Source organism: Hylobates moloch, unplaced genomic scaffold (genome assembly GCF_009828535.3).
Source record: "Hylobates moloch isolate HMO894 unplaced genomic scaffold, HMol_V3 SCAFFOLD_16, whole genome shotgun sequence".
NCBI classification, from domain to species: Eukaryota; Metazoa; Chordata; class Mammalia; order Primates; family Hylobatidae; genus Hylobates; species Hylobates moloch.
Window position 1 is genome coordinate 13397936 of NW_026652291.1, and position 20072 is coordinate 13418007.

General features: G+C 41.7%; 1 protein-coding gene across 2 annotated transcripts in view; it reads left to right on the forward strand.

Moving 5' to 3' along the window:
* ATXN3 (ataxin 3) overlaps window positions 1–20072 on the forward strand; it is a 51863-nt gene that overhangs the window by 20369 nt on the left and 11422 nt on the right. The window contains exons 1-5 of one of the 2 annotated variants that reach the window (XM_032179845.2): window positions 446–536; window positions 6681–6813; window positions 7476–7642; window positions 8846–8942; window positions 18984–19099. In XM_032179845.2, coding sequence (XP_032035736.1) covers window positions 6743–6813; window positions 7476–7642; window positions 8846–8942; window positions 18984–19099 — 451 coding nt within the window. In that variant the 5' untranslated portion in view covers window positions 446–536; window positions 6681–6742. Of the gene's footprint in view, window positions 1–445; window positions 537–6680; window positions 6814–7475; window positions 7643–8845; window positions 8943–18983; window positions 19100–20072 lie in introns of those variants that run through there. The other variant, XM_032179844.2, reaches the window with a different exon arrangement.

Below are 20072 nucleotides of genomic sequence, written 5' to 3' on the forward strand. Positions count from 1 at the left end.
GAGGCAGGCAGATCATTTTAGGTCAGGAGTTTGAGACCAGCCTGGCCAATGTGGCAAATGTGCTGTCTCTAACTAAAAATACAAAAATTAGCTGGGTGTGGTGGCGGACGCCTGTAGTCCCAGCTACTTGGGAGGCTGAGGCAGGAGAATCTCTTGAACCTGGGAGGCAGAGGTTGCAGTGATCCGAGATCATGCCACTGCACTCCAGCCTGGGTGACAGAGTGAGACTCTTCTCAAAAAAAAAAAAAAGTATTTAATAGTGATAAATCTGCAGTATTCTCTTGTAGTTTTTAAGATCATATTATTGAGTCAAAGAGCTCAACTTGAAATATTTCCAGAGTTTAAACAATCTTACTAAGCTTTGATGTGTTGTATCTATTCTTAACACGTGAAACTTCCTTATTACCTATAATATACACTAACTTAAATATTGACAATTTTTTTCCAGTGGTTTAACTTGAATTCTCTCTTGACGGGTCCAGAATTAATATCAGATACATATCTTGCACTTTTCTTGGCTCAATTACAACAGGAAGGTAAGTAAAGGCTGGAAATGTTGTAATGTTATCTTTCGAAGTAGTTAAATAAATAGCACATTAGATGACAGTGTGATAAAACTGTTTTTCTGGCAGTGGCAGTGAAACAATCTTTAGTTTTGACGTGGTGTGATAGGCTGTGATTTGGGTGACGCTGTTCAGTTAGAGTTGTCACCGACACCTGGCCCTCCTTCTTCTGAGGATGCTTTCTTTGCAGCCCTTCTAAGTAATGGCTTTTTCTTTTATACATCACATGTCACACGGCTGAGAGGAGGGATAGATATTTTTCTTCTTTGCCTCTTCTAGGCCACTTTTCTTCCTTATAAACTCCAGTTTCTTTGAAATACATGCCCCTAAGGGCTGGGTGCAGTGGCTTACGTAATCCCAGCACTTTGGGAGGCCGAGGCAGGCGGATCATGATGTCAGGAGATTGAGACCATCCTGGCTAACACGGTGAAACCCTGTCTCTACTAAAAATAACAAAAAAGTAGCCAGGTGTGGTGGCGGACGCCTGTAGTCCCAGCTACTCGGGAGGCTGAGGCAGGAGAATGGCGTGAACCCAGGAGGCAGAGCTTGCAGTGAGCTGAGATTGCGCCACTGCCCTCCAGCCTGGGCGACAGAGCAAGACTCTGTCTCAAAAAAAAAAAAAAAAAGGAAAAAAAAGAAATACATGCCCCTAGATTAAACTGTCCCTTGCCCTTTTGCACTCATCCACAAGTCTCTTTTCATCAGTGATTTTAGGATCTGACTTGTCTTTTTCTCTACTTCAACTACTTTTATCATTCTTAATTATTTCTGTATCATTGGTCAATCTAATCAACCCACTACCTGCTTCTTAGTTTCAAAATCACTTACTCTTGCTTAGCTATTACCAATAATCATAACCACTGTCAGATCTCAATTGCAAGCATATTACTCTTTAACTACCACCTCCTATCTTTAAACCATGTTTTGTCTGTTTTTTTTATTCCAGCCATTCTTTAAACCCTACTGTGGGGCCCAAGCATTTCCTTTATATGCATTCTTCCTTTCTTCTACTGCTTATTTTCTGTAATCCATCATTGTAATCACTCCATTGCATTCTTCAACTTGTTTCCCCTCTCTCCCTCCATCATACTTGAATGACAAAAATCTCAACCTTGGTTAAAACCAAATCTTGGCCTTGTCCATTCCTGTACCAGAGTAGCTGGACGTGGCTAAAGAATAACATAAAACATGATGATTGGTTTTACTTTTTCTTAAATGATCTGTCCATCCATTCACCCATCCATCTGTCTATCAAAGTGACTAGGCCTCTCTCTGAAGCCCAGGCTGGAGTGCAGCAGCATAACCACAGCTCATTGCAGCCCCAAACTCCTGGGCTCAAGTAATCCTCTTGCCTCAGCCTGTTGAGTAGCTGGGACTACAGGCTTGTGCTACCACACCTAGCTAAGGTTTTACTTTAAATTTATTATAATCACAAAATTCAGATGAGCCTTTAGTGCTGCCTGATATTTCTACTATGTTTTCTTAGTAAATCTATGTACCACCCTCCAAGATGTTTATAAAAAATCATGTACCACTCTCCAAGATGTTTATAAAAAATAATGTGCCACCCTCCAAGGTGACTAATTTCACAGCTTATGTCTTTAAACCTTTAACCACTTTCCTCTCCCTTACACACCTTCCTTATGGCTTTTCGTTACATTCTACTGAGAACATAGGAGCAATTAAAATTATGTTCTTGGCCGAGCATGGTGGCTCACGCCTGTAATCCCAGCACTTTGGGAGGCCGAGGCAGGCGGATCACGAGGTCAGGAGATCGAGACCATCCTGGCTAACATGGTGAAACCCTGTCTCTATTAAAAATACAAAAAATTAGCCGGGCGACGTGGCGGGCGCCTGTAGTCCCAGCTACGCGGGAGGCTGAGGCAGGAGAATGGCGTCAACCCTGGGGGGCGGAGCCTGCAGTGAGCCAAGATCACGCCACTGCAGTCCGGCCTGGGTGAAAGAGTGAGACTCCTTCTCAAAAAAAAAAAAAATTAAAATAAAATTATGTTCTTATCTTTCTACCAGCAAATTTATCAATTTGCTTATATCTTCACCTGTGCTTTGAGCCTATTAAAATAGATGAATGGTCCCCTACCTCTAATCAAGACCAGTCCCTCACTTGTGGGCTGGATCCCAGCTCCTCTCACCTACAGCTCCTCTCACCTACTCAAGATGTTCCTGCTTTCATCTCTCCACTCTCTTATATAATCAGTTCCCCCCTCCGCCCTTTTTTTTGTAATAGTCCTATAAGCAGAAAAATAAGCTTTGTATTTCCATTGATTAAAAATAAAAATCCTCTCTTAATTCCATGGAACTCCAGCTGCCTCCCCATTTTTATTTTTTCCTTAGGATTGTCTCTAGTGTGCCTTCTCCTTTTCTTGAACTCCGCCTCCTGGGTTCAAGCAATTGTCCTGCCTCAACCTCCCGAGTAGCTGGGATTACAGGCGTGCATCGCCACGACTGGCTAATTTTTTTTTTTAGATGGAGTTTCCCTCTTGTTGCTCAGGCTGGAGTGCAATGGCGTGATCCCGGCTCACCACAACTTCTGCCTCCCCGGTTCAAGCGATTCTCTTACCTCAGCCTCCCGAGTAGCTGGATTTACAGGCATGTGCCACTATGCCTGGCTAATTTTGTATTTTTAGTAGAGACGGAAGGGGTTTCTCCATGTTGGTTAGGCTGGTCGCCAACTCCTGACCTCAGGTGATCTGCCCACCTCAGCCTCCTAAAGTGCTGGGATTACAGGCATGAGCTACTGCGCCTAGCCCTGGCTAAAATTTTTTTTTTTTTTTTTGTAGTTTTAGTAGAGACAGAGTTTCACCATATTGGCCAGGTTGGTCTCGAATTCCTGGCCTCAAGTGATCCACCTGCCTCAGCCTCCCAAAGTGCTGGGATTATAGGCGTGAGTCACCGTGCCTAGCCATCTTTTACTAATGGTATTTGGAGATCACAATTTGAGTGCTGGCATGCTTATTGCCACTGGGTTTGTTATGTAGTTATTGTGAATTCACATTTAGGAATATAGGGTTTTTAATTCTTTGATTTTAGATACTTGTATCTTTTTTCTTTTATATTTAAAACCTTGGTTCCTGATGATATCGCTTCTTAGAAACCCTGTCTGCCTTTGGCCTCCAGCCCACCATGCTGTGGTTTTCCTAACTCGTTACCTGCACTTTTCAGATTCCTTTCATGGATCTTAAATATCATCTCTAAATAAGATCCATATGTCAATAATTACCAAACTTTTATCTTCAGTCTTGACATCTACCCTGAACCCCTAGCTTTGACTAACTCCTAGCTTTGGCATCTCCACTTGGAAGTCCAAAAAGCATTTCAAACTGAACATGTCTATGAAAGACTTATTTTTTTTCTCTCTATCCATGCTATCCATCAGGTTTTCCATTTCCATAAGGGTGACTCTTCTTGTACTCTGGTTCCTATATATTATACTGATAGAGCAGCTCAGAGTGCTTTTTAACCAGTGTAAGGCCTGTTATGTCCCACCCTTACTCTTTGTCCTTCAGTGGCTTCCCAGCACACTTAGAATAAAATCTGAAGTCTTAGGCCGGGCGTGGTGGCTCATGCCTGCAATCCCAGCACTTTGGGAGGATGAAGGGGCAGATCACTTTGAGGTCAGGAGTTTGAGACCAGCCTGGCCAACATGGTGAAACCTTGTCTCTACCAAAAAATAGAAAAATTAACTGGGCGTGGTGTTGTGCACCTGTAGTCCCAGCTACTCGGGAGGCTGAGATAGGAGAATCACTTGAACCCGGGAGGCAGAGATTACAGTGAGCCAAGATCATACCACTGCACTCCAGCCTGGGTGACAGAATGAGACTCTCAAAAAAAAAAAAAAAAAAATAGTAATATCTGAAGTCTTGAATAAAACCCAAGATCTTTACTGTGGCCCCTGAACAGGGCAGAGTATCCATTCTTCAGACACTCTTCATAGAATACCATGGTGAGCTGGCATATTTATTGTACAATACAGAAACAATTTTACTGGCAGAAAACACATTAAACCGTCTAAACTCTGAATATAGTTGTCCTCATAAAAAATGTTCAATGTACTATTTTGAGGTTTTCCATTAATAGTTCTTATAATCTTTGTCCCATTATGTGTTAATGCCAACAAAGGATATCCAATAACAAACACCAAAGTTTAAGAAAAATGTGCCAGGCGCGGTGGCTAACACCTGTAATCCCAGCACTTTGGGAGGCTGAGGTGGGCAGATCACCTGAGGTCAGGAGTTCGAGACCAGCCCGGCCAACATGGTGAAACCCTGCCTCTCCTAAAAATACAAACATTAACCAGGCATGGTGGCGGGTGCCTGTAATCCCAGCTACTCAGGAGGCTGAGGCAGGAGAATCGCTTGAACCTCCTGGGAGGCAGAGGTTGCAGTGAGCTAAGATTGCACCACTGCACTCCAGCCTGGGTGACAGTGAGACTCCATCTCAAATTAAAAAAAAAAAAAAAAAATTAATGATAGAAAAATTTAAATCAATTAGATTGTTTTAGGTATAGCCCATCCTTGGTTTTTGTGTGTAGCATCTAGCTTGGGGAAACCCTGGATTTCTGGAATCATGTTTATACACAGTCACACTAAACTAATGTAATTCTTTTGGGATGCAAACCACACGTTTGACACCTTAAATAGCTTTTAGGTATTTGGCTTCCCAGCCCCTGTTTTTAGTTACAAGGGGTGTACACGTGTGGGTCAGGGTGGGGGTAGCTCTTTCCACAGATGATTAGTTTTAGCCATGTTACTAGTTATTGCACACATTATCTGTGTCCTCACAGCAGCCCTGTGAGTAAGTGTATTAGGGTTCTCTAGAGGGACAGAACTAATAAGATAGATGTATATAGGAAGGGTAATGTATTAAGGAGTATTGACTCATATGATCACAAGGTGAAGTCCCACAATAGGCTGTCTGCAGGCTGAGGAATGAGGAAGCCAGTCCAAGTCCCAAAACCTCAAAAGTAGGAAAGCTGACAGTGCAGCCTTCAGTCTGTGGCAAAAGGCCCAAGAGCCCCTGGCAAACCACTGGTGTAAGTTCAAGAGTCCAAAAGATGAAGAACTTGGAGTCTGATGTTTGAGGGCAGGAAGCATCCAGCATGGGAGAAAGATGAAGGCTCAGCAAGTCTAGTACTTCCACACTCTTATTTGTTTTTTTTTTTTTTTTTGGAGACGGAGTCTCGCTTTTTCACCCAGGCTGGAGTGCAGTGGCTCAATCTCGGCCCACTGCTAGCTCCGCCTCCTGGGTTCACGCCGTTCTCCTGCCTCAGCCTCTCCAAGTAGCTGGGACTACAGGCGCCCGCCACCACGACCGGCTAATTTTTTGTATTTTTAGTAGAGACGGGGTTTCACCGTGGTCTCGATCTCCTGACCTCGTGATCCGCCCGCCTCGGCCTCCCAAAGTGCTGGGATTACAAGCGTGAGCCACCGCGCCCGGCCATTCCACACTCGTATTTCTGCCTGCTTTATTCTAGCCGAGCTGGCAGCTGATTAGATGGTGACCACCCAGTTTGAGGGTGGGTCTGCCTCTCCCAGTTCACTGGCTTAAATGTTAATCTCGTTTGGCAACACCCTCACAGACACACCCAGAAACAATAATTTGTAGCCTTCAATCTAATCAAGTTGATATTGACCATCACAGGAAGGCACTAGTATCATGTGTTTAACAGTAGAAACCAAGACAAATGCAGCTAGGAAGTGGGAGAACTGGGATCAGATGCAGGCAGTCTGATTCTAAATCAGTTGCTCTTACCCACTCCTTTACTCTACCTCTGACAACAGTAAGTGAGTAGCCTGCTCAGTCAAGTACTATATTAGTAGGGCCCTTTACAGACATATTTACTTCTCACAGTCACTCAATGAGACGGCTCTTCCAGTCTTACAATGGAGAAAGTGAGGCTCAGAGACTTTAAGTAACTTATCCTAGATGACTTTACTAGTAAGTAGAAGAATCATTATTTGGACTAAAGTCTTTCTGAATCCTCAGCTTGTATTTTTTCCAGTGTTCTGTGCTGCCTTTTTATCTACTAGCGTTTTACATCAATTTTGAATCTGTTTACTAGCTGCTTAGGTTGATTTTTGCCTTTTTTTTTTTTTTTAGGTTATTCTATATTTGTTGTTAAGGGTGATCTGCCAGATTGTGAAGCTGACCAACTCCTGCAGATGATTAGGGTCCAACAGATGCATCGACCAAAACTTATTGGAGAAGAATTAGCACAATTAAAAGAGCAAAGGTAAAAACGAGGCCTGCAGTATGGAATATATGATCGTATTTCATTACGAGAATTAAATTTTCATGCTTAGATTGAATATGTGGTCCTTGTGTTGTTGGCGACTCTATTTTGGACCTTATATTTTAGTGAAGTTTATTAGTTTAAACTTGAATCAACTCTTTGAAATACTTAAATATATTAACTTAGTTAGCTGGTATGGTATATTCCTAGCACTTTGGGAGGCTGAGGCAGGCTGATTGCTTCAACCCAGGAGCTCGAGACCAGCCTGGGCAACATGGCAAAACCTCATCTCTACAAATAGTACAAAAATTAGCCAGATATGGTGGTGCATGCCTATAGTCCCAGCTACTTGGGAGGCAGAGGAAGAAGGATCACCTGAAACTGGGGACTACAGTGAGCCATAATCACATCACCGCACTCCAGCCTGGGCAAGAGAGTCAGACCCTGTCTCAAAAAAAAAAAAAAAAAAAAAAGAAAAGAAAAAGAAATGGAAAAAAAAAGTTGGATTCAAATTACAACACAATCATTATATTACTAGAGCTTATTTGCAAAAAAATGTTTTAAGTTTTGACTTACGTAAAGCCTTTACATTACAAATGCCTTTATGTTATGTCTAAAATAGAAGATTGGTTGCAGTTATTACCAGTGCTTTTGTTCTTTAGAGTCCATAAAACAGACCTGGAACGAGTGTTAGAAACAAATGATGGCTCAGGAATGTTAGACGAAGACGAGGAGGATTTGCAGAGGGCTCTGGCACTAAGTCGCCAAGAAATTGACATGGAAGATGAGGAAGCAGATCTCCGCAGGGCTATTCAGCTAAGTATGCAAGGTAAAGACATTCTGATGTGTGTTGCTGAAGAATTGATTCCAATTATTCTTAGGTTTCCTGGAAGTTAATGTACTCTTAGAAGTGTTTTGACAATTACTGCAGAAGCAATAGCTATATAATGGGCTTTCCCTTTAGATTTCTTATCATGGAAATCACTTTTTACAACCTATATTTTATTAGGAGTAGTTATATTTTTACTCCTGGTTATTTTATTTGGTTTCAACACTGTACTAACACAATAGTAAATTGTGTTAATCTTTGTGGGTATCAGTTGACCCTTATCCAAACAGCTGTTTCATAAATGTGTGCCATTAGACACTATGGAAGGGCCTGGACAGGGAATATAAACTGATTTTACAAAAACCCAACATTTATTGGCTGTGCAACTTAAACCGTAAGCCCACTTTGGTGGGCCCAGTTTTTTAGTGATATAAACTATCAATAGAGAAAAGCAAAAACATATCATCTAGACAATCTAGGCAAAGAAAAAATGTTAAGACATAGCTCAAAGTAGCTTAATTAAAAGTTTGAAGTAGGTTTTTTGTTTTATTTTTCTCTAACTCATATGTATTTGCTTCTACTTTCTAATGAAATTATCAGTTGATTTCCTTAGATATCTAAATAAGATTGAAATTCCATTAATGGGAAGATTATTTTTATCCTGAACTTTTCTTGCCTCTAGGCACGCCTCTGAGTACTCCATATGGTGTGCAATCCCATTTTTGATTAATAGAGTCCTGCTGGATTAGCAGGGACAGAAATCAGCTTTAGATTTCTTTCTTTTTCTTTTTTTTTTTTTGAGTCAGAGTCTCACTGTCACCCAGCCTGGAGTGCAATGATCTTGGCTCACTGCAACCCCTGTCTCCCAGGTTCGAGCGATTCTCCTGCCTCAGCCTCCTGAGTAGCTGGGACTACAGGCGCCTACCACCACACCTAGCTAGTTTTTTGTACTTTTAGTAGAGATAGGGTTTTGCCCTTTTGGCCAGGCTGGTCTTGAACTCCTGACCTCAGGTGATCCACCTGCCTTGGCCTCCCAAAGTGCTGGGATTACATGCGTGAGCCACCGCACCCAGCCAGAAGAGTAGAATATTCTTAAAGAAAAAACGTTTTAAAGGCTTACTCAAATGAGTATAAACAAACATATTGTTGCTTGAATTGGTAAATACAGTGATTGGTTTTTGTTCTGTTGTGTTTTGTTTTCAGGTAGTTCCAGAAATATATCTCAAGATATTCCACAGACATCAGGTACAAATCTTACTTCGGAAGAGCTTCGGAAGAGACGAGAAGCCTACTTTGAAAAGTAAAGTAGTTGGTACAAATTAAAGTAGCATGTTTAATATTTGCTTTGGCTATTTTGTCTATTTGTAAATGGTTACTGCCTGAATCCTATGAATATTTGAATGTATTTTTTAAAAATTTACAGCAAATAGGACAGGCACAGTGGCTTACGCCTGTGATGCTAGCACTTCGGGAGGCCAAGGCAGGTGGATTGCCTGAGGTCAGGAGTTCGAGACCAGCCCGGGCAACACAGTGAAACCCCGTCTCTACTAAAAATACAAAAGAATTAGCTGCGCATGGCAGCGTGCGCCTGTAGTCCCAGCTGCTTGGGAGGCTGAGCCAGGAGAATTGCTTGAACCCGGGACGTGGAGGTCGCAGTGAGCCAAGATCGCACCACTGCCCTCCAGACTAGGTGACAGAGTGAGACTCCATCTCCAAAAATATATGTATGTATATATAAATAAAAATAAAAATTTACAGCAAATAACATGAAACAAACCTTGCCCCAATACTGGATAAATTTTTGAAACTGAGTGAAGGAAACCTTATAAAATTTCATTTATTAAAAGAAAAATGAAATTAGGACAAGGCAAGAAGAATGCCTATTGATCCTTTGGATGTGCTTCTTGCTTACCTGATTAACCCTGCAAAATTCCTTTACCAATCAGTAAGAAAAACAGCTTTGGAGGTATGGGAGCACATTCCCAAATAGACGTGGTAGTTCATTTATCTGCTCATGGCCACTTCAGGCAGTCCTGTAGGCCTGTTAGCATCAGGCGAATGGATGCAAACCATAAATCTGGATCAACTCCTAAAACCTTACCTTGTGCCCAGCCTTGTAAGTGCTTGCTAAATAGGAATTCCACCATGTGAAAATACATTCTTTTCAAGTAACTATCATTCAGACTTTTGTCCCCCACTTTTTTTTAAAAGAAAAATAAAAGGCTGGGCACGGTGGCTTACATCTGTAATCCCACCATTTTGGGAGGCCAAGGCGGGTGGATCACCTGAGGTCAGGAGTTCAAGACCAGCCTGACCAACATGGTGAAACCTCATCTCTACTAAAAATACAAAAATTAGCTGGGCATGGTGGTGGATGCCTGTAATCCCAGCTACTTGGGAGGCTGAGACAGGAGAATCGCTTGAATCTGGGAGGCAGAAGTTGCAGTGAGCTGAGATTGTGCCATTGCACTCCAGCCTGGGGGACAAGAGCAAGACTTCGTCTCAAAAAAAAAAGAAAAAGAAAACTTCATGTTAAAGATTACAAGATAAATAATCAGACCCACTGATCCTAGGTCAGAAAACAGACTCATAGCTGAATCTAACTTACTATTTGCTGTATTTCTTCCATTCTGAGATGCACATAGTTTCACATTTCAGTGTCTCTGAAATTGAGAAGCACCTTACAATCATAATTGACAGTATATTAGCAGCACCTAAAAATATTGGCTCATTTTACATTTGATGGTATAATGAAGAAAATATTTACCTTTTTTTCTGTTTTGTTTTTAAGTCACAACTCAGAAGTAGATGAAGGAAAATTCTGATCAGCTGACATCCTCTTAATGTGAGATATTTCTAGTCTTTATTCAGCATAGATTAATGGCTAAATATATGTTAAATTTCAAAGTAGTGCTTATTAGTGCTTTTTACTTTTAAGTTTCAAAATTAACTTTTTTATTATAATAAACTCCAAATTTATACAAAAGTAGAAAAACCAGCATACTCCTTTTTATCACCCAGATTCAACAAATACTAGCACATGGCCAATCTTGCTTTTTTTTTGAGTTGGAGTCTTGCTCTGTTGCCCAGGCTGGAGTGCAATGGCACAATTTCTGCTCACTGCAACCTCTGCCTCCTGGGTTCAAGTGATTCTCCCACTTCAGCCTCCTAAGTAGCTGGGATTACAGGTGCACACCACCATGCCTGGCTAATTCTTGTATTTTTAGTAGACACGGGGTTTCACCATGTTGCCCAGGCTGGTCTTAAACTCCTGACCTCAAGTGATCCACCTGCTTTGGCCTCCCAAAGTGCTGGGATTACAGGCATGAGCCACTGCGCCTGGCCCAATCTCGTTCTATAATACTCCCATCTCCCATTCTTTTCACTGTCCCCCTGCAAGTTTGGATTATTTTGTAACAAATCTCAATCATCATATTATCCTATAACCATTTTAATATGTATCTCTGAAATATATGAGCTTTATTTTTAACATAGTTAAATGCTATTGTCATAAAATAATCATAATAATAACTAATTGTAATTCTATATCATCAATTATCTAGTTAATGTAAAAAATAAATCTAAGGCCAGGTGCAGTGGCTCACACCTGTAATCCCAGCACTTTGGGAGGCTGAGGCGGGTGGATCACCTGCGGTCAGGAGTTCAAGTCCAGCCTGACCAACATGGAGAAACCCTATCTCTACTAAAAATACAAAAAATTAGCCGGGCGTGGTGGTGCATGCCTGTAATCCCAGCTACTTGAGAGGCTGAGGCAGGACAATCGCTTGAACCCGGGAGGCAGAGGTTGCGGTGAGCCGAGATCGTGCCATTGCACTCTAGCCTGGGCAAAAAGAGTGAAACTCCATCTCAAATAAATAAATAGATAATAAAAAATAACTTAAATCTCCTTAATTGGAAAAACTAACATTCTAAAAATTTTATTTTAAGAAATATCAAAATTGACCGGGCACGGTGGCTCACGCCTCTAATCCCTGCACTTTGGAAGGTTGAGGTGGGCGGATCACCTGAGGTCAGGAGAGTCAGGAGTACAAGACCAGCCTGGCCAACATGGCGAAACCCTGTCTCCACTAAAAATACAAAAATTAGCCGGGCACGATGATGGGCACCTGTAATCCCAGCTACTCAGGAGGCTGAGACAGGAGAATCGCTTGAACCTGGGAGGTAGAGGTTGCAGTGAACTGAGATCACCCCACTGCACTCCAGCCTGGGTGACAGAGTGAAACTCGGCCTCAAAAAAGAAAAAGAAATATCGAAATTAAAGCATACGTGGCCAGGCGTAGTGGCTCATGTCTGTAATCCCAGCACTTTGGGAGGCTGAGGCAGGCAGATCACTTGAGGCCATGAGTTCAAGACCAGCCTGGCCAACATGGTGAAAGCCTGTCTCTACTAAAAATACAAAAAAATTAGTTGGGCATGGTGGTGCACACCTGTAATCGCAGCTACTTTGGAGGCTGAGGCAGGAGAATCGTTTGAACCCAGAGGTGGAGGTTGCAGTGAGCCGAGATTGTGCCACTGCACTCTATCCTGGGTGACAGAGCGAGACTGTCTCAAAAAGAAAAAAAGGGGGGGCGCGGTGGCTCACGCCTGCAGTCCCAGCACTTTGGGAGGCCGAGGCAGGCAGATTACGAAGTCAGGAGATGGAGACCATCCTGGCTAATGCAGTGAAACCCCGTCTCTACTAAAAAATACAAAAAAAATTAGCTGGGTGTGGTGGCAGGCACCTGTAGTCCCAGATACTCTGGAGGCTGAGGCAGGAGAATGGCGTGAACCCGGGAGGCGGAGCTTGAAGTGAGCAGAGGAGATCACACCACTGCACTCCAGTCTGGGTGACAGAGCGAAGCTCTGTCTCAAAAAAAAAAAAAAAAGAAAGCATACTCTCACCTCCTTCAGTAACTGATGTTAGTGTTTTGGCACATTCTCTTTCTGTGACATATACACACTTACCTTGTAAGTGTTGTACTCATTTCCTATGACAGTAAATAATCTTTGTAACAGACTGCATGATATTTCATAAAATGAAGGGGTGTGGCATAATTTATATGTGAGCCTTTTGAATTCTGCTCTTATAATTAATATTGCAATGAACAATTCTTATATTGCCTCTGTGCCTCAAACGTCTTATCATTTCTTCTGTTTTTTCTGAGGATGTCAGATTATTGGGTTAAAGGATATGAACATTTTTAAAGCCTTGGTACAGATTTCTAAATTGCTTTCCAGAATAATTCTCATGTGATACTTTCACTATGTTTATTTCAGACTTTTTTTTTTGTTTTTTGAGACGATATCTCACTCTGTCACCCAGGCTGGAGTGTAATGGCGTGATCTCGGCTCACTGCAACCTCCGCCTCCTGAGTTTAAGCGATTCTTCTGCCTCAGCCTCCCAAGTAGCTGGGATTACAGGCAAGTGCCACCACGCCCAGCTAATTTTTGTGTTTTTTGTAGACATGGGGTTTCACCATGTTGCCCAGGCTGGTTTCGAACTCCTGAGCTCAGGCAATCCTCCTACCTCGGCCTCCCAAAGTTCTGGGATTACAGGCGTGCATCACCGCGCCCGGCCATCAGAGTTTTTTTGCCAAAATAAAATGGTCTAAAGACATACATCATAGAGAAACTATAATACAAAATTTACAGGTATATCTAAGAAAAGGAAAATATATTTAAAGCATAAAAATAAACTGCTCTTTTACTTAAAATTTTTTAAAAACTGGATTAAAAATATGAAACTTCCAACAAATTGAGCTTTTTTTTTTTCTTTTTTGAGATGGGGTCTCGCTTTTGTCACCTAGGCTGGAGTGCAGTGGCACGATCTCGGCTCCCTGCAACCTCCACCTCCCTAGTTCAAGCAATTCCCCTGCCTCAGCCTCCCAAGTAGCTGGGATTACAGGCGCATGCCACCACGTCGGGCTAATTTTTTTTTGTATTTTTAGTAGAGACAGGGTTTCACCATGTTGGCCAGACTGGTCTTGAACTCCTGACCTCAGGCAATCTGCCAGCCTGGGTCTCCCAACATGCTGGGATTACAGGCATGAGCCATTGCACCCGGCCTGAACTTTTTATAGTAGTAAAGATAATTCAGTAATGTCCAATAATGACTAAGTAAGTTATAACAAGCACAATGTCAGCAATAACTAGTGCTTTTTAGTAAACAGGGTCAGGCAACCTTGTACCTTTTCAAAAATGTTCAAATATCGATATACCTCCTTCCTAATTGGAGGAGGATTGATCGAGGAGGAAAGTGTGCATTGATGGTTACCAGCTTCAGCCTCTTGGCTTGACTTTGCAAATACTGGTGAGAATTTGGAAAGAGCTTGAGAATATCTTACATAGTCACATGTTGCTGAGAAGAGTTAAGAACTAACTTCTTGGTGTTCATTTTTAACAATGGCTTGCATTCAAAACCTTATAGAGCTCATTAGTAGGAGCTGAGAAGCTAATATTTGCCTTTCACTAAAATTCCTGATTACTTAGCCTAGGTAGTTCGTTGTCTCTCTAGGTTCTATATTTGGGAGCTTGGCTCTAAGGTTATCAAGCTAACTCCTTCTTCCCTCTTACCCTTCCCAAATTGACCCTGGTGCTGATTTGTTATTCATACGATTTTCTAGTTTTTCTTTTCCCTTTTTGAGTATTTGAAGCTTCATACTGAATATAGTAATCATAGTATTCATGCATAAAGAAAATCATAAAGTAATTGCATAAATGCATAAAGTAATCATAGTTTTCATGCATTAAATAAACTAGTTTCGTCTGGGCGCTGTGGCTCACACCTGTAATCCCAGCACTTTCGGAGGCCAAGGCAGGCGAATCATCTGAGGTCAGGAGTTCGAGACTAGCCTGGCCAACATGGCGAAACCTCTTCTCTACTAAAAATACAAAAAATTAGCCGGGTGTGGTGGCGGGCGCCTGTAATCCTAGCTATTCAGTAGGCTGAGGCAGGAGAATCACTTGAACCTGGGAGGCAGAGGTTGCAGTGAGCCGAGGTTGTGCCATTGCACTACAACCTAGGCGATAAGAGCGAGAGCAATGTGTGTGAAACTATTTTATAAACTGTAAAGTATTCCATACATACATGTTGGCAGTTACTAATGTCTTCTCTAGGTGTGGCTTTGAAATGAATGCAGATTCTTTCTGTTACAAAAAACGTAGTTACAAATGTTTTGTAACAAGGAGAGACACAAATATCTTCATGGACATGGATTGCTATGAGTGTTTGATTGCCTAATACTTGAGCCACCACTTCAGTGATATGGTATAATTTATCAAACAGTGTTGAGAAACAGAAACTGCTGGGGATGTTTTAAAGAGAAAAGTACTTAATACAGAAATTAGGGGTTTACATAATCTTAAGAAAGGATGAAGGTACAGCTCTTGGCCAGGCCTCCAGAGTACCACAAACCAACTTGCAGGAAGAGCTGTAACCACTGCCCCAATTGGAACAATGGGTAATGAGGATATTAAATTTAAGAACACACTGCTATAGCAATGATCCTCGGCTTAGAAAGCTGCCACCACAATTGCCTAGACATGGGAACATGAAGTCTGGCCCCCATTGCAACAGCAGTGAAGCATCTCCCAAATGCCTTTGCTTGCCACCAGAGAACAACCAAACTGGAGGGAGGTGGCTAGGCCTCATTTCTGCGTATTTTATTTTATTTTTTTATTTTTATTTTATTTTATTTTATTTTTATTTATTTTATTTTATTTTATTTTATTTATTTTATTTTATTTATTTTATTTTATTTTTATTTTATTTTATTTTATGTTATTTTTTGAGATGGAGTCTTGTCTGTCACCTAGGCTGGAGTGCAATAGTGTGATCTCGGCTCACTGCAGCCTTTGCCTCCCAGCTTCAAACAATTCTCCTGCCTCAGCCTCCCGAGTAGCTGAGATTACAGGCACCCGCCACTGCACCCAGCCAATTTTCTTATTTTTAGTAGAGGTGGAGTTTTGCCATGTTGGCCAGGCTGGTCTCGAACTCCTGACCTCAGGTGATCCGCCTGCCTCAGCCTCCCAAAGTGTTGTGATTACAGGCGTGAGCCACCCTGCCTGGCCCATTTCTGCCTTTTTTTTTTTTTTTTTTTTGAGATGGAGTCTCACTCTGTTGCCCAGACTGGAGTGCAGTGGTGCAATCTTGGCTCATTGCAACCTCTGCCTCCCAGTTTCAAGCAATTCTCCTGCTTCAGCCTCCTGAGTAGCTGGGACTACAGGTGTGCAGCACCACACCTGGCTAATTTTTGTTTTTGTTTGTTTGTTTGTTTGTTTTTGAGACAGAGTCTCACTCTGTCACCCAGGCTGGAGTGTAGTGGCATGATCTGGGCTCACTACAACCTCCGCCTCCCAGGTTCAAGAAATTCTTCTGCCTCAGCCTCCTAAGTAGCTGGGATTACAGGTGCGCGCCAACACACCCGGCTAATATTTTTGTATTTTTAATAGATATGGGGTTTCACCATGTTGGCCAGGCTGGTCTCAAACTCCTGACCTTGCGATCCGCCCGCCTTGGCCTCCCAAAGTGCTGGGATTACAGGCATGAGCCACTGTGCCCAGACAATTTTTGTATTTTTAGTAGAGACAGTTTCGCCATGTTGGCCAGGCTGGTCTTGAACTCCTGACCTCAGGTGATCCGCCTGCCTTGGCCTCCCAAAGTGCTGGGATTACAGGCACAAGCGACTGTGCCTGACCCATTTCTGCCTTTTAAAGCTCATGTGAGCACTTAATTTATAAACAGAATCCTACTTGTAAAATAATCTAAGACATGTAGCTTTTAGCTTTGTAACCTCTATAATATTGATGGCACAGTTGGAGTGGATGCTGAGTGCCACTTGAACATGTTCCACCTCAGTATCTTCACAGCTGGAAGGTGTCTACGTTGTTTCAAGGTGGACAATTGATTTACTTCTCATTTTTCATAAACTAAAAGTAGAATAAAGGCTATTCCTCTAAAATTGCTATCTCACCTGTCACTACCTTGCATTCTCACATACCTTCTTGAGTGGAGGGGAAGAGGGCATGGAGTGATAGTGGATGTGCCAGGAATTCTCCATAACTTAGTCCATCTCTCTTGTGCTATGTTGCAGCATCAGGATTTGCTAATGGGAGGATACTGCCCTTATGTGCATCATTAGCCATGCACACTAAGGTCTTACACCTACACACAGGTCAGTATTCTGGCTCAGAGACCAACAAGGAGAAATTGCAGTTCTCATTAGTTGAACTTTCTTTATTGTTCACAGTTTTAAAACACAAAATTGAGAGGAACTCTCTAAAAAATGTGCCATTCTATTAATAATTGTTGCTGGTGGTTTAAAAATCCTGGTTCCTTTTCAAATTCTTATATACCTTTTTTTTTTTTAAACACTTGATCTTAGCCAAAAGACCGAGAAGCAATCTTTTTTTTTTTTTGAGACGGAGTCTTGCTCTGTCGCCCAGGCTGGAGTGCAGTGGCGCAATCTCGGCTCACTGCAACCTCTGCCTCCCGGGTTCACGCCATTCTCCTGCCTCGGCCTCCCGAGTAGCTGGGACTACAGGCGCCCGCCACCACGCCCGGCTAATTTTTTTTTTTGTATGTTTAGTAGAGACGGGGTTTCACTGTGGTCTCGATCTCCTGACCTTGTGATCCGCCCGCCTCGGCCTCCCAAAGTGCTGGGATTACAAGCGTGAGCCACTGTGCCGGGCCTTTTTTTTTTTTAACCTATGGCTTCTCACTGAGATTGTCAGCTGTTTGCAAGTTTTGGTTTTTGGTTTTCTGTGTTTGTATTTGCATATATGAAATATAGATTGAGTATCCCTTATCCAAAATGCTTAAGACTAGAAGTGTTTTAGATTTGGGGTTTTTTAGGATTTGTGAATATTTGTACTATACTTAACCAGTTAAGCATTCCAAATCCAAAATCTCAAATCTGAAGTGTTCCACTGAGCACCTCCTTTGAGTATCATGTTGGTGCTCAAAAAGTTTCTGATTTTAGAGCATTTGGATTTCCGATTCTCGGATTTAGGATGCCTGACCTGTAATTTCAGATTTACATAAAAGCAGAAATAGTACACAGAGCTCCTTATATCCTTCACCTAGATTCCCCAATTATTGGCCTTTCTGAACCATTTGGGAATAATATGCAGATATGATTTTCCATTATGTCTCAGTTCAGTGTATATTTTCTAAGTTCAAGAATATATTCCTACATATTTACATCATAACCATCATGTTTAAACATTTTAAAATGGGGATTTATATTACATTGTTTCTCCTTTTGAAAAAATTACAGAGGAGCTTAATGCAATCGATATTACTTAAAATCTGATAATGTGTGTTAAATAGTAGTTTTCATTTATTTCATTTATCAAGTGTTCAGTGAATGCTTACTATGTAACGGCACAATTAGCACTGGGGAAATAGATGAACAAGATAAGATTTGCACTCTCATTAGCTTACATGCCATAAAGAGGGAAATAAAGAGAACACCAGATGATGATAAGTTTATGCTGAGAATTAAAATGAAGTGATGAAATAATGGGAATCTCAGGTGGCTACTTTTGGTGGGATGGTCAGGAAAGGCATCTCTGGGGAGATTTAAGCTCAGACCTGAATGAAAAGAATGAGCCAGCCATGGAAACATTATGTTAACTCACATGGTAGTTTGAAATGCTTTATCTGATCAAAGGTACTTATTTTGGTGACTTTCAGCAATATTAAGGGTCTATAAACCAATACTCATTTGCATAAGAATAGCTACCAGTGAATCTTTTTGTATGATAGGTTTTTTTGTTTGTTTGTTGTTTTTTTGAGACAGAGTCTCGCTCTGTCGCCCAGGCTGGAGTGCGGTGGCGCGATCTTGGCGCACTGCGACCTCTACCTCCCCGGTTCAAGTGATTCTCCTGCCTCAGCCTCCCAAAGTAGCTGGGATTACAGGTGCCTGCCACCACGCCTGGCTAATTTTTGTATTTTTAGTAGAGATGGGGTTTCACCGTGTTGGCCAGGCTGGTGTCAAACTCCTGACCTCAAGCCATCCACCCGCCTCAGCCTCCCAAAGTGCTGGGATTACATGTGTGAGCCACCACGCCCGGCCATGATAGGTTATTTTGTGATGAAAATACCTACCTCTTAATTTGTCTGATAAATTTAAATTTTATGTCTAGGTTTCCTAAGATCAGCACTTCTATATTTTAAAGTAATCTACATCAGACTAACTGCTCTTGCATTCTTTTAATACCAGTGACTACTTTGATTTGTGGAACAATGTATTTTCCACATGAATAGTTTTTCTCATGGTGTATTTATTCTTTTAAGTTTTGTTTTTTTTAAATATACATTCACTTTTGAATGTTTCAGACAGCAGCAAAAGCAGCAACAGCAGCAGCAGCAGCAGCAGGAGGACCTATCAGGACAGAGTTCACATCCATGTGAAAGGCCAACCACCAGTTCAGGAGCACTTGGGAGTGATCTAGGTAAGGACTGCTCACCATTCATCATGTTCGCTACCTTCACACTTTATCTGACATACGGGCTTCATGTGATTTTTGCTTTACATTATTCTTCATCCCCTCTTTAATCATATTAAGACTCTTAAGTAAATTTGTAATCTACTAAATTTCCCTGGATTAAGGAGCAGTTACCAAAAAAAAAAAAAAAAAAAAAAGCTAGATGCAGTGGCTCACACCTGTAATCCCAGCACTTTGGGAAACCAAGGCAGGAGAGGATTGCTAGAACATTTAATGAATACTTTAACATAATAATTTAAACTTCACAGTAATTTGTACAGTCTCCAAAAATTCCTTAGAAATCATGAATTTTTTTTTTTTTTTTCGAGACGGAGTCTTGCTCTGTTGCCCAGGCTGGAGTGCAGTGGCGCGATCTCGGCTCACTGCAAGCTCCGCTTCCCGAGTTCATGCCATTCTCCTGCCTCAGCCTCCTGAGTAGCTGGGACTACAGGCGCCCGCCACCTTGCCTGGCTAATTTTTTGTATTTTTAGTAGAGACGGGGTTTCACCGTGTTGGCCAGGATGGTCTCGATCTCCTGACCTCGTGATCTGCCCGCCTTGGCCTCCCAAAGTGCTAGGATTACAGGCGTGAGCCACCGTGCCCGGCCAGAAATCACGAATATTAGTAGGTGAAAAATAATGCATTTTACCACCTGGAAAATGAAAAATACTTGAGTATAATCTAAATAACAATGGGAAGCGCAGAGTTACTTTCCAGGTCTCGGTTTAAATATGTCTGAAACTTTGGCCAATTAGTAGTAGAAGTTGAGAGAAAAAGTAACTGTATCTGACAAAGAAATTATAAGCAAAATATATAAAGAACTCTTAAAACTGAACAATAAGAAAACAACTCAATAAAAAGGTGAAGGATTTGAAAAGATATTTCACCAAATAAGACATAGGGATGACAAATAAGCACATGAAAAGACTCAGCATCACTA